Source organism: Colias philodice, chromosome 2, assembly GCF_061535455.1.
Source record: "Colias philodice isolate Cphi_HAF_F1 chromosome 2, ilColPhil1 Martin Lab GWU primary, whole genome shotgun sequence".
In the NCBI taxonomy this organism is placed as follows: Eukaryota; Metazoa; Arthropoda; class Insecta; order Lepidoptera; family Pieridae; genus Colias; species Colias philodice.
In genome coordinates this window covers 5,294,070-5,308,774 of record NC_143087.1, presented here as the reverse complement: position 1 = coordinate 5,308,774, position 14,705 = coordinate 5,294,070, and the positions used below count along the sequence as shown (strand labels likewise).

Genomic DNA, 14,705 nt, shown 5'->3' with positions numbered 1-14,705 from the left:
TTACTCGACAAGTACGCTCCCAAGACAAAAGACATCGAATCTGTATCATACGGGCTACGGCATACCTGTTTGATTCACTGGACAATCTATTAATTACTTACTTCCAAGTAACTGAAAACGACTTTGTGGGGACATAATAAAAGTGGTTGAATATGGATTATATGGTATAGTGGTTGTATATATGTATTATGTATATGAACCCAAATATTTCATAGATCTTTACTTTTACTTTACCTTTACCTAATTCACTTCGATAGCTTGCAAAGCAATGGCAATTTGATATCTCACAAAACTGGTGCTTTGCCATTATTTTTAATGCTAAAAGCTATGCAATTATTTTTAATGAAACACCCAATAAGATTTAGATGTTCGTGATCTAAGGTAGAGCGGGTGGAGCTGTTGCTCTACGCGCAAAAGTTAGTTGTACTTATTGTTTGATTGAACTAACATAGGAAGGTAATACTTAGATCATTAGAACGTTCTGCTCTACCCTCAGTGGGAGCTATGCATATGGCCGAGCATCCAACGTATAGGACGTAGGTACCCCACAGATACCCAATACTGGTAGATAGTCGGATAGCTTAGATACTACTGAATAGGAACTCTAAGGAGTAGAAAATAAAATACTTAGTTGCTTGGATTATTTACTCTGTACTCTGTACTGATTATTTACTCTTTACGGGAATATCATAAAATATATAATATTTTGGAAGTAGCTAATTATTCATCTGCACGTCCGCATAATTTTTAATACCTACATATTTCGATAAATAGGTACACTTGTGGGTACACTGGTATGGTACGTGAGTACTATATACACAGGTACTACAACAGGTACTCTATACCATTTAGCTACTATTATGTATTCTGTGTCTATACAATAATAATTGTACATAGACAATAATTAAAATTAAAAGACATATTTTCAGTAAATGGGGCTTGTAAGTTTTTTGTCACCTTGTAATTTAACAGGTTTCATTAATTACTATTTCGTAGAATATTTATTAGTATACTTAATAATTTACGACCGATATATAAATAAATCAAAATGAGAACAAAAAATCCTATGGCCAAAAAGCCCCAACAAATTTTATTTTCTAAAAATACCTATGGACCTAAAACTAAAGTCGAGAATTGGGATTATGAGATACACGCGGAAAAGAAAGATAATTATGTGTATCGCGATTACTTAAGCAACCACATCAGCACTTATACACGTTGGGGAAATCAAGATCAGGGTATTGGAAAAACAGAAACACGAAGTATGCTTGAACAAGTATTTACAAAAACTGACCCAATTTACGCTTTTAAACCACTTGTTAACTTTACATCTTATCCTTGTACAGAGTAAGTAAATTATAAACTATCTAATTTCTAAATTTAATGAAAGATAGCGTACATATTTATACGGAAATTATAACGGACTTTATAACGGTCTGACTGTGACCACGCTCGATGTTACGTGTACAAAACGATGACCATAATGTCCTTGCTAATATTGTACATGCATAGGTTCACTTATTTATTTTGTATTTGAATGAATCAGTTTCGTTTTAAATTTGTGTGTTTCGTTAAAATGGAGCGCCCACGGGTCCTTGGCTTGCTCCCAAAGGACAACCCGGTCACCATTACTAGATTGGTCTGGGGCCAGTGCTTTTTTAGGATGCTTTTCCACCAGAGATGTGCTATGCAGCTGTGCTACGAAAATGTAATAGTTATAATGTGAAACTATGTTTAAAGTAACCGTTTCCAGTGATGCTGAGGTATGAAGCGTTGCGAGTAAGATATGCTATGAAGATGCGTCGCAACAAAGCAGCTGCGAGAGGAAGATGCTTGAGCTATGCGATGTTTCGATAGTAAGCGCTTTGCACATAGCTATACCCATTAGCACACATCCTTCCATATAAAAAACGTATCTTAGTTGAACCCGTTCCCATCAATGCTATGCGCGTAAATGGATGGTTGGTACTTGGTGGTCGTTGGATATCAAACGCATCCACAGCAACGTCGCATAGCACAGCTCTGGTGGAAAAGCACCCTCGAATTTTTTAAACTTAGGTATGATAAAACACCAATATCGCGGGCCAGTCATAAGTTCAGTAAATAATCTGTACATTTCTCTATTTCTATAGCACACCTGGTAGAAATAAGTTAATGAAGAAAGCTGATTTGCCCCAACTACCTTATGATTTTGGTGTTATGGATTATCTCACTACTCAACAAGACGACTATAGGAGTCCATATCCAGGAGTGACAAAACCGGTATACCTCACTATATTTTAATTTGCTTTTCTATTTCATGCTTTATTATTTAAATTTAATTTCCATCTTCTAGAACTTAGCAATTTTCGGTTAATTCACGTTAATTTTCAGTTAACAATGGCGTCTCCAATATGGTTAATGAATAGAGTTATCCGCTCCGATCTAACCCATAACCACGGTACAGCTCCGCCCAGAGGTGACTACCAGTGTCTGGACACCCATACTCCTATAGGGCATATACGAGAAATGCGACTATTTCGATACCAATCTTTTAATCCAGCTACCTGCCTTCAAGACTTTCCTAAACTGTAGTTGATTTCAGCGATAAATAAAATAATGTGTATCCAAAATTATTTATTACATTTAGATTCACAATCGATTCATACAAACGAAAAAAAAGTTAAACATTAACTAAACAAAATTAAAACTCAAAAAGTTAAAAAATACAATAAACAAAAGGTTACTAATAGGCTACAACTTAAACCAAAACAAGTGTGAAGTAGATGTGGATAATTATTTTTGTTAAAATAAATACGCTTAAACATCAAATTAATATTTTATCCTTTGTTGATTACCATAATAACGAAACATTGATAATAAACACTTAAGGAAATGGGTTTATCTTGAGATATCGATTTTAGGGCCTCTTATAAGAAAGCAAGTAAAGGCCATATTATTATCTTTCAATTTACTTAAGCCCTCAACTAATCTGCAAATAATTCATCAAACATACATAATTTTTTGTGTAATAAGTATATTACATATCCCATAGTCAGTATATATTTTTATTAACCTTATTGATAAAACAAGCTCTAATTATTATATTATAACAAATGGTGGTGCCAAGGTGCCAATGGCATTCATTAGTATCATTGAAGGACTTTTGCACAGCAGTTATAGAAGATATAATAATTTTTATACAGTGGATGTAGTTATATCCCAGTTTACGCTTATTAATAAAAATAAAACAGCTTTTTCAAACAAAACACATAAAACTAAAGACAATAAGTAATTAAAATAATGGGGCAAAAATTATAACAATAATTCATTTTGTCATATGCTTCAATGCCATCTAAAAGCCACAGCTTTTGCAAATAAATGAGAGGAGGCAATATAATAAGCTTATTTGTAAACATGACAAAAAGGTGTAGGCCTTGTTCCAGTGCCCAATCTTTCATATAAACATCAATATAATCAAACACACCAACCCTTATATGTGATAAACATTTTAGTTATTTCCCATAGTAATCATTCACACAAATACATTCCACTTTACATTTAGTAACAACCATGATTTCCACTCACACTGGGCAAGGCAAGATAAATCACAATATGAATTTAATAATAAATCTTGCTATGTGTATAAAATATGTAAACTATTTAACATTGTATTATAGTTATAAAAAAAGTTGTGCAATGAATCTAGCAAATAAAGTATCTCATTCAGTACCCTGTATTCTATTTCTTAATGAAACTTTATATTATTTATATTTGACATTTACAACAGCAATAGGCTTGTGTGGGAGACAGAAATACATGTTCTAAATGTTTTTGTTATCTATTTAGGTACTTTATTCTATTCTTATGTTATAAAAAAATAACCAAAAAGTGTTTTTTATAACTCTACTTAATAAACTGAAGAATTAACTGGATATGCTAGTTTACTTTGACACATTCCCTAACAGAATTTATATTTATGTTTATAAAAAGTTATAAAAATATAAATTTTAATGCTCAAATGAATTGATTAACCCCTATAAGTCTTAAAAGTAAAAAGCTATCCATACTTAAAACTAAAAAATGAGGGCTCAAACTTATAAATTAAATTTAAAATTACATAATATGAAAAACATTGAGTGGGTATGATGTTACTTATTTATAAAATTTAGAAGGGTTCATGGTTAATGTGTTTTCCTTCTTTTGAATCCTTTGCCTTTTTTAGTTTTGAGTTTGTGTTTTCGGGAAATGCTACGACTTCCAGTTATTTCATCAGCAAGCATACCAACTGTAGTTAGCTTTTTCCTACGATTCTTCTCAGCTTTTGTAACTGGTAAGCGTGTTAGATAATTCTCTTCATACTCAGTCTTTTCTTGTTCCTGTTTAGAAATTGAGTGCTTGACATAGTTCCCTGTTGTGACTTCCGTTGGTGCCTCAGAGTATTCTTCTCGAAGTTCTCTCATAACACTTGAATTAAGGAATTGCTTTCTAGCTCTCTCTTTATTCTTTTCGTTGTCTTTCCTTGGAATATTTTCTTCATAGTGTACTGCAGCCAGTTTTGGAGGAACGTACACATTTGATTTATTATCTTTGGGTTTTTCAGCATCATCAGACATTTCACTGGATTCATCTTCACTGTTATCAACCTTGCTTATTAGATTAGCCGGATTAGCATGGTAGGACTGTGGATCCTCCTCTGAAGTTGCACCAACAACAGCTGTTTTCACAAGTTTATCTATTTGATACTTTAACTTAGAATCTATGGGACGTATCTTTTCAAGTACCGTTCTAATTTCTACAAGTCTATCAATTGAAGGATCAGATTCAATTTTTTCTCCTGAACATTTTCTTAGCACAATGTAAGTTAAATTTATTAAATAACTTAGTAACATTTGATACTTCATTTCTAAAAAGCTCAATCCTTTATCAGTTGTCATTTCACCACTTTTCACACGGATCAACATATTGTCCACGAGCTGAGATACTTGTTGTATATTCATATTCATTTCTTTTAACAAATTTAATGCTTGTGGCAGATCAGGAAGCTCCATTTCATCTGTAGCCTGAGTAATAGAAAAGATTTTATTAGACCAAAAAATGAAAATTTATTATGTACAAGGCTTAACAGAGAAATATATAGTCAAAATCCTGCACTGTATATTATAATGTATGTATATTGAAACAGTAAAGTTTATACCATTAAAGATTTGATTCACATTTTGGTATAAATTCTTCTACTTTCAATGAAATATACTTCGTTTTATATTAGAGCACATTAATCTAAACATGTAAGTATCACCTGTTGAAATTAATGTGCAGTGTTTAATCATAATTATGTTTCTAGGCTTAAATGTTTTTTTTTTACTATGGTGTGTCTTTATAAATGAAATAAAAAAACTTAAGCCTACGTTAAAAGTTAAGCCGATATAACACAATAATTTTTAAGATTTATGGTGAGTTCAACATATATCCTATATTTATAATCTAAATAATTAATAGAATATACCTGAACCATGATGCTTGTTTATTGGAAGCTAATTAACCTATACTTTATAACCCCAGAACATTTGTTTTCCGAATCACAAACACTTGCAATCTCTTTTTAATTGTTATGTACACTTAACTATAATTCTTTTGTCATTTTCTAGAAATAAAAACTAGTTGAAATGCTCTCTCATTGCACAATAAATCAAACTAAAAAAAGTAAAACTTAGAGATTTATTCACATTTTATTGATGCACTGACAAAGATGAAAGAGGGCAGAGGCTGACATAATTGACATCTAATGTTTGAGTGTTACTACTTTCTGAAAGAGTAATTAATATATTCCTGCCATATAGAAAAAATAAGATATTTGGCAAAAACTCAAATTTTTATAAACCCATTTAGAATTATAATATTATTATTTATATGAAGAATATCATTTCATATTACTTATATTTTTTTGCATTCATATTCGTTTTCGGGAGCTAAAATACAGTGAACTACCAGAAGTTACATAACTATATAACTAATACTAATCCTACTAATATTATAAATGCGAAAGTTGTGAGGATGGAGGGATTTTTAGGTACTTACTCTATCGTGCAAATACTACTGAATCGATTAGAATGCAATTTGTTATGTAGGTAGCTGAAGACGCAGACGCATTCCCACAGGAAAAGGAACTTTGCGAGTTTTTCTTTGAAAACCTGGGTGGTAATCTAGTACATAATTACTTATTAATGTTATTATAAAACTGAAGGATTTTTTTGTTTGTGTGAAGCCTTTATCTCAGGAACTACGAGTCCGATTTGAAAATTTCTTTCAGTAGGAGAATATAGTACCTAGATAATATAATAAATAGGCAGATAAACACATTGACCGAGGAAAGCTGTAGGTATATCAACGCTAAGACCGAGCATTGCAGGGAAAACCACGTGGAAGTGCTAGTGATACATATACATACTAAAAGAGGCGACGTAAGGCGTGGGCGACGTGGGCCACCGCCTACGGCCTCGTGGTACAAGGGGTCTCCAAATTTTTTAAAGCGAGAATAAAATAAAAAAAAATATATAAATCAATTTTTTTGTGAAACATGTTTTCTTAGTCTGGCAACATTTGCCGCAGACCGACCCAATGCCTTAATAAAAATAAAAAAAAAACCAACCAGAGTGCGGGGAATCCGTGGTTTTATTTGTTTACTTTCTTTACTAGGAAGAAGTCAAAACTTAATGGCTGGTTCACACTTTGATTAGTGCGAGTGCAGGTGATTAGTGCGAGTGCAGGTGTGTAGTGCGAGTAGTGTCCAATTCAACTGCGAGTGCAGGTGATTAGTGCGAGTGCAGGACAATGGTGAAATTCGCGACGCTACACACCACGCTAAACGCTAAACACTAAACACTAAACACTCCTGTCCAGACGTGTTTAGGCAGGCACACTGCGAGTGAGGGGGAAGGGAGGGCGCGCGGGACGTGGCTACTCGCAGTCCACTCGCAAAAAAATAGAATACGCTTCTATTCACTTTACTACACAGCCTACTAAACACTCGCACTAAACAGTCGCTGTCCACACGTAGTACTACTCATCACCTGCACTCGCACTAATCAAAGTGTGAACCAGCCATAACGCAATAAAAACTTGGCAGTGTTAATTGTTTTGTTTGTTTTTATTATTTTATAAAATCCGTCTCCAGATCGCCATAGAAGTTAGAACAGGGCCTCGCGAAATCTGTCTTGCCCACATCAAATTTAGGTCTTGCCCCGCCACTGCTGATAATAAGTAGTATGTACTTAACAAATGGATGAAGTTAATCGATAAATTCAATTAAAACAACAAAAACAATAGGTATAGATTTCATAAGATAAACTATATTTTAATAATTAAGATTTGCTCCGAAGTAACGATAGACGCTAAAAAATTAGCTATACAAAAATAAGCAAGCACACTGCACAACTCAATGTACAACTACGACTAACGTTTATTAGGAAGGGTGTGGTGCTTGTAAACAATGATATTATATATAGAAACAAGAGGTAGATACGTCATCAACGCACCAAAACTGATTCCGTGAATTGGTCCTATTTGGGACCAATGCAATCAGTCAAAAATCAGTCAGATTGTGACGGTCCCAGTGATCGCATGTTCCGATAGGTACATTAAAATTGTCGAAAATGCCTTCCTGTGTGTTCAGAAAGTGCACGTATTCGTGCAAAAAGATAAAGAAAGATAAAGGAATATCATATCACAGGAAAATATATTAAATTATTACAGTTTAAGAGTAAAAATAACAATTTACAATTTTTTATGAATGGCACTTGCTTGACACTTGTATTGAAATAATGAAAGGGATAAAACATTGCTTCAATCACTAGTGTGACAAAGCTAGCGTACACTGTGTTCAAAGATTATCATGTAGATACGATTAGGTATTGAAAATAGAACGGTTATTTTATTAATTTCGATTTGGGTAAATTTTTGATCATTTTATATTTAAATCCACACAGTGCATGTAATTAACAAATATATCTTTTTATTATATACAATGAAATCGTGATGGCAAAAATGTTTGTTTGCAAAAATGATGTTGAATATACGTATACATTAAAGAAAAGATTATCGCTACTGACGAAAAATACTATTTACTTTTCTGTAAATAGCTATTGAACATAAATTTTATTTGTGTTTTAGATAAAAAAGGCTTATACTTCATCCTTTCTTTTATTTCATCCTTTTTTTTCATCTAGGCACCACTATTATTATACCTATCCTACAAGTTGGAGTGATGACCTTGTACGGGTTTCGGGAACTGCCTTGAAACGAATAGGGTAAGATCGGTCCTTATGGAGTTCTATAAGGAGGACTATGCTCAGCAGTGGGTGTTTATCGGGTGAAATAATGATGACCGAAAACGAACACCACAGCTAGTAATAAATACTTAATACAGTTATATCCCCAAAAAAGTTTTTTTCATTTTAACACAACATCATAATAATAATTAAATAGTAAATGAAATTGTCACATTTGTTTAGGGGCCGTTCAAGTATTACGTAAGCAGATTTCTTACCATTTTTTACCCCCCCGCCCCCCTTGTCATCAAAAGTAAGCAAAGCTCTTACCCCCTCCCCCTATGCTTACGTAAACATTTTTTAGTAATAAATATTTTTTTAGTTATATTGTTATTTTTAAAATAGGAAAATTCATGAAAATATAATCAGAAAATATAAAGAACATAACTAACATAAAGAATATTTTTGGAACATATTAACAGTCTTCAGTCCATGAAACCTGAATCCATGATTCTAAGTTATCGACGGACGACGACATTGGATTGCTGCTCAGTGTTGTGAGTCTGCTCACTTTCATCCGATTTTGGAATGTCTACGTCACTCTCATTGAGCCATTCAACATCTTGGTGCTCTAAATTTTGAATAATGCACATCAGTTCATTAGCACGACGAGCAGCGACTCTTACAGGTCTAACTTTTCCCTCTGTGGGCGTGTTTACTTTTTTTATTCACCTTGGAAAAAAAATGAAGCAGATTGGATTTATTTTTAGTCGCCGCTTGCAATTCTTTTACAATAATATCTAGTTCCTTATCTGACTTTGCTTGTAATTTATAATTTTGCCAAACTTCGCTAGCTAACTTTTGTACATTTTGCACTTTCGTCCCAGTATGAGATTTTTTTTAAACTTTCGAACAGTTTTTGGTATAACTTAGATTTGTCTATATGATATGACATTCTTATAAGATATTTAAATTTAAATAATTAAAACGTTAAACTTTGGCTAATTGCATCAACATAACTTTCAATGCTTACAATACGTTTAGACGTGCCGATACGTTTAGAATCCAAACAAAACAATACTGATAGATGCGCACTTGCAGCCGGCCGGCACGAGAGTGAATAATTATTAGACAAGTGAATAGCGCACGGTAATTTCCCTAATGCGCGGTAATTCCCCTAATCAGTTCTCAAAGCGAGTGCCTACGCATATGTATTATTTGCGGGAATCCCCGAAAAACTTAAATAGCTAACGATGACGTAATCATCATCTAGACCCCCCCACCCCCCATGTCATCCAAAATAAGCAAAACAGAGACCCCCCTACCCCCCCTTGGTGCTTACGTAATACTTGAACGGCCCCTTACTTGTGCAGGAAACGTAACATCTATAACATTGAACCTTCTGTGTCGTTAGTCTATGCCAATTACCATAGCAACTATTTGTTTATTTATATTTAATTGGTGAATTCATATGACTTTTGCTTACACCTGCGCGGAAGTGACAAACTATCTTTGTCTTTTTTGTTTATATATCATTTTATTAGAGCCATCTCTCTTATACAGTCTGTCAATGTAATAAATTAAGTAAAACGAAACTTGTATTTGTGTGTGCCTGACACTGCATATGAAGCATTTTTTTTGGATATATTGTGAGTATATAACGTATCTATACATAAAATATCATTGCTTGTAAACCGGTTCGCTTTAATTTTTTACATAGGTATTACATTTTATTTAAATAGGTACAAAGTAAATTTCCACTTCAATATTTTAATTAAATTTCTTTATTTCCTATGTATTTCAATTTCATGTACTGGTAACTACTTAAAATTTACATTATTTATTGGGAACTTAGCTACAAGATGGAATTCAATGCAAATTAGGAAATATGGAAGTTTATGATATGTAACTATTACCTAATATTAATTATTAAATTATTATTACCTATCGGATACACATCATGCATATTATATAGACATTCATATCAACAACAACCTATTGAATTTTTTCTTAGCATCAGTGGAAATACAATTACAACTTAGGGAATATAACAACTTATTTTAGAATTTACGTATAATAAAGATGGATACAAGTTATGTACCGTGACATTTTTGTTCCTCCATAGGTACAGATTCACACATATACCTACCTAGCTACTAAAAATAATAAACAGATCAAGTACAATAATATAAATCACAAAATAATAAAAAAAATCAATAAAATCAAAAATTAAAGTTAACCATATCGTTTGCTACTTTGGTTATATAAATAATAAAGATAGCTGTAGGGCCGTGCCGCTTTTTTGCTCGACTTGGCGGGGGCAATACCGCGGCCGTGCCCCGAGATAAACGTAACGTAAGCATAATATTGATTTTGATTTTGTGAAGAAGATAACTATTATTTTTATAAATTGTTCGATATTTTTTTTGGAAATTTTCTAAGGACACGGTGTAGCGTAAATCAGCCTTTAATTAAACACCCGGATCCAAGCTTATATTACATAATTTGGGTTAAATTGTTACAAATAATAATATGATGTAGCTTTAGCAATTTCTCATTAACGCACAGGCGGAGAATTCATACTTGTGCTTGATAAAGATGTGTGCCAGGCTGTTAGCCATGTTCTTGTTGAATTCACATAAATTTAATTTTAAACCAATACTTATAACTATTATTCATCTCGTGATATTATATTATTTACAAATTATTAACACTAAATATGTATCATGTGGATCCTCCGAAAACGCATTTCACACACAACGTATTTGTATTCGCAAAAATACGTAATTTCCTCTTTTTTTTCACAGCTCTCACACAGAAACAAATTTAGTCTATTTTGACAGCTCCATAAATTTTTCTAATAAATGTGTATGCCGCAAAAAATCCTATAGTTCCCGTCAGCAACCAAAATGTTAAAACCATGAGACCTGAAACACATTGTCATGTATTATATTGCTGTTTGTTATTTCACATTATGTAAATCCTTACTTATTAAATCAACAACTAACCTGTATAACCTACATAAAGAAGAGTTGGTATAAACTCTGTTATTTCCAATTTTTTGAAAAAGTAAAATATAGAGTATATTAAAATGTATACAGAAGAACCTCCCGATACTATGAAACTCTTCCACCACCAGTGATAATCCTGAAAAAAATTCATGTTATTATAATATTCTAATTATTATTTACATAACAAAAATAATATAACAGTTTGACGGTATTTTTAGTATCTAGTTTATGGATATACATATATGTATACAAACATTTGAAGATTTTAAAAATCAATAATTAATTTTAAAATATTGATAAATACCTCTCCACATAACTGAAAGTAAACCATGACGATGGATATTTGTGATACAGACACAACTAATATACAAAACACCAGAAACAGGAACCCAAACAGATAATAAAACTGATTTTCCCAGAGTGCACTGAATATGAAGAACAGCTCAATAAAAACTGCTCCAAATGGAAGAATTCCAGCCATCATTATACTGAAAAAATACATTTTATTATACAATTATGGCATTCATTACATGATTTATTGGTATGATAAAATGCTAATTATAATATACAATGTCTCACATTTTTGAGTAGTTCTCACACTTTCCAAGTTCAATAAAATTTTGATTAAAAAATTAACATATATACAAACATATACAAATATACAAATAAAAAATAAAGTGCTGACTCACCATATAAAAACATTCATATACCACACTTGTTCAGGAACTTTTCTAGGTATGAAATTTGTTCGCACGGGGTGTTGGAATGGTTGCTTTCTAATGCCGAAATAATATCCCATGTACACAAGGGGAAGGGATATGCAAAACCATAGACATAAAAGAGCCATCATTGTTGAAAACGGCACAGCTCCACTTGAATGTTTGCCCATAATGAAAAAGTTCAAAAAGAAGCATTTTCCAAATACAATTGCTGGGTATAAGGTGGCAGTTAGGAAAGCTGCTTGCTTCCATTGTTTTCCCTTCATGGTATTGTATAAGCGAGCTGAATAGTAGCCAGCAATGAGACCCATAAAAACATAGAGGAATATAGCTGCAGTCATCAATGCACCTCTACTGGCTGGTGAGAGCATGCCAAGCATTGCAATAACTGAAAAGAAATGTCTTATATTGATGTATTAAAAATTAATCAAAACTGATTTTCTTTAAATTTCAATATACAGTATCAAAATTAAATATACTGGTAATCGGTAATGGCAATTTTTTAATAAATAATTAGCAAGATATATCATGATTTTCATATTTCGAAAGGCAGAGAACATTTTTCATTGTATGTAATTGCAGTAACAGGTACTGTGAGACTTACAAATAGTTACAAGGGCCATTAGAAATATTTGGATCCCATTTCCAATCACAGCAGCAAAAAGCATTCGTTTTGGTGGAGGCCTGAAAACATCACCATGAACTAGCTTCCAACCAGTTTCCTCAATCATATCTTCAATATTTTCATCAGAGTTGTACTTTGCAATATCCCTTCTCAATGTGCGGACCATTATCATTGTTAAAATTCCTTGAAATCAAAGATGATTTAGACAAAATTCTCTTATGAATTAAATATTACAATGCTTCTTAAAAGTCATATTTTTTAAATACAAATTACATATTGCATACAACAATTACCTGATAAAAAGAACAATACTACTATGGAATTTATTATAGAGAACCAATGTATTTGAACATCTTTCATTCCCAAATAAATATCCCATCTAGAAGCCCATTGAATATCTGATTCTCCCCACTCCACAGAATATGTAAAGAACAACTTGGTTCCAGAATCTTCATTAACTAATTGAGGCTTAGCATCTTGTGCAAATTGACAAGAATCATCGATAAATGTTATATCATCTTTGCTGACTGAATGTGTCTCAACTTCAAAGCCCACTACTCTATATGAATCTCTGAAACAAATATTATTACATGTCACTACAATATACCTAATATAGAATAACTTTATTTATAAACTAGATTTCCGCCCGCGGCTTCGCCCGCGTTTTCAAAGGAAAACCCGCATTTTTCCCGTTCCCGTGGGATTTCCGGGATAAAACCTATCCTATGTGTTATTCTGAGGTATAAGCTATATTCTGGTAAAGTTTCATTCAAATCCATTCAGTAGTTTTTACGTGAAAGAGTAACAAACATCCATACATCCATACTTACAAACTTTCGTCTTTATAATAGTTTATTATAAATATTCATTACATTGTATTGACAATCTTATATCACCCACTATATCTTTAAAATTATCTTATTTATTATTATATCCGATTTTCTTTATAAATTACTCAAATTGCCATCCCTGATTATGATTAATTAATTTCAAGAACAAAGAGAGTGGCTAATTGCTATAAGGTAGTTGAAATGCCAATCCAATTTGCTGCTTTAATCATTATTATGTAATTTTAAATTTATTATATTGAAAATTAATTTTTAATGGAAAGATGGTTGAAAAGCTTTTCTTTTCTACTATATTTTTCTGTTACTGTAACAATAATTCCTGTAAATATCAGTAAAAAACTGCAAAATACTTACTGACTATGCTTATGGTATTTAAGTAGCAATTTAAGGTGATTATTGATGTATGCTTTTCCTTTTGACATAAATCCAAGTCTATATCCTTGTTCAACTATTCTTTCAGATGTTTCCCGGTTTATAATCCTAGTAGCTACAGGTAAATTATCCACTAACCTGTAAAGATAATTGCATGAATATTATATTAAAATAAATTCGTAAAAGGTAATACATTATACATAATAAAATCTCTGTATTAAAGACTTACAAATGCACATAGTATTCATGTTCTATGCGGCTCGCAACCTTTTCTGATTCTTCCACACTCCAATTCATTGGATTATTTTTTTCATGACACAAGAGTTTACATTTAATGTTTTCTGCCATATGAACTTCATAGGGTGTATTTACAATACGATCACCCCTCAAAACCTCACCTAAGTTTTCGGATTTATACAAGAACGCCCCAAATCTTGGCAAACATAATGGTAATGAATAATATTCATACGGTAATTGTGTATGTGTACTGGTCATTTTCACAGCTTTAACTTCGATTTTTTGCCCTTTTTTAAACTCCACGGGTGCAACGCCCGGCACATAAAACCCATTATTAAAAGCAAAATTGAACAGCAATAATAAAATCTGAAAAGAAATCTGGAAACAGAAGAATAAACTTTAGTATTTCACTAATGCCGTAAGACAATTGATTATAGATTACTATGCACATACTCGATATGAGAACATTATTAAAACGTAATGTATTAAGAGTAAATAAACATTTACAAATACATTTTTCTTAATAAATGAGTTTTGTGGAACGGTTCAACTTTTTATTGTTGAAATTAATTTAGATTTTTATTTTGAACATTGATTTAACTTGACTCGGGAAGTTGTGAAATGTACGCTTGTCAATTGACATTTGA

General features: G+C 32.2%; 3 protein-coding genes across 3 annotated transcripts; 1 reads left to right on the top strand and 2 right to left on the bottom strand.

Moving 5' to 3' along the window:
• The first annotated feature begins 902 nt into the window (after nucleotides 1-902).
• LOC149490412 (uncharacterized) lies at nucleotides 903-2,827 on the top strand. The gene is made up of 3 exons (XM_089703939.1): nucleotides 903-1,347; nucleotides 2,133-2,262; nucleotides 2,374-2,827. Exons 1-3 carry the CDS (start codon nucleotides 1,049-1,051, stop codon nucleotides 2,572-2,574), a joined length of 630 nt encoding a protein of 209 aa, XP_089560065.1. The 5' UTR covers nucleotides 903-1,048; the 3' UTR covers nucleotides 2,575-2,827.
• A 287-nt stretch (nucleotides 2,828-3,114) lies between these two features.
• LOC149490411 (neuroguidin) lies at nucleotides 3,115-5,763 on the bottom strand. Its single transcript, XM_089703927.1, has 2 exons — nucleotides 5,486-5,763; nucleotides 3,115-5,042 (listed from the first exon to the last, which is right to left on the bottom strand). Exons 1-2 carry the CDS (start codon nucleotides 5,492-5,494, stop codon nucleotides 4,164-4,166), a joined length of 888 nt encoding a protein of 295 aa, XP_089560053.1. The 5' UTR covers nucleotides 5,495-5,763; the 3' UTR covers nucleotides 3,115-4,163.
• Nucleotides 5,764-9,912: 4,149 nt separating this feature from the next.
• Nucleotides 9,913-14,705, bottom strand: TM9SF4 (transmembrane 9 superfamily protein member 4). Its single transcript, XM_089703916.1, has 9 exons — nucleotides 14,512-14,705; nucleotides 14,051-14,436; nucleotides 13,804-13,959; nucleotides 12,895-13,172; nucleotides 12,581-12,784; nucleotides 11,947-12,364; nucleotides 11,562-11,745; nucleotides 11,255-11,393; nucleotides 9,913-11,173 (listed from the first exon to the last, which is right to left on the bottom strand). The coding sequence occupies exons 1-9, from the start codon at nucleotides 14,524-14,526 to the stop codon at nucleotides 11,073-11,075; spliced, it is 1,881 nt and encodes a 626-aa protein (XP_089560042.1). The 5' UTR covers nucleotides 14,527-14,705; the 3' UTR covers nucleotides 9,913-11,072.

What these genes read in the sequence shown, in the direction of transcription:
- LOC149490412 (XM_089703939.1), top strand. Translation starts at nt 1,049, where the DNA reads ATGAGAACAAAAAATCCTATGGCCAAAAAGCCCCAACAAATTTTATTT. An exon ending in ACATCTTATCCTTGTACAGA is followed by an intron (nt 1,348 to 2,132) that starts GTAAGTAAATTA and finishes CTATTTCTATAG; the next exon opens with CACACCTGGTAGAAATAAGT. An exon ending in ATCCAGGAGTGACAAAACCG is followed by an intron (nt 2,263 to 2,373) that starts GTATACCTCACT and finishes GTTAATTTTCAG; the next exon opens with TTAACAATGGCGTCTCCAAT.
- TM9SF4 (XM_089703916.1), bottom strand. An exon ending in TATATGAATGTTTTTATATG is followed by an intron (nt 11,746 to 11,946) that starts GTGAGTCAGCAC and finishes GTATTTTTTCAG; the next exon opens with TATAATGATGGCTGGAATTC. An exon ending in ACTTTCAGTTATGTGGAGAG is followed by an intron (nt 11,394 to 11,561) that starts GTATTTATCAAT and finishes AATTTTTTTCAG; the next exon opens with GATTATCACTGGTGGTGGAA.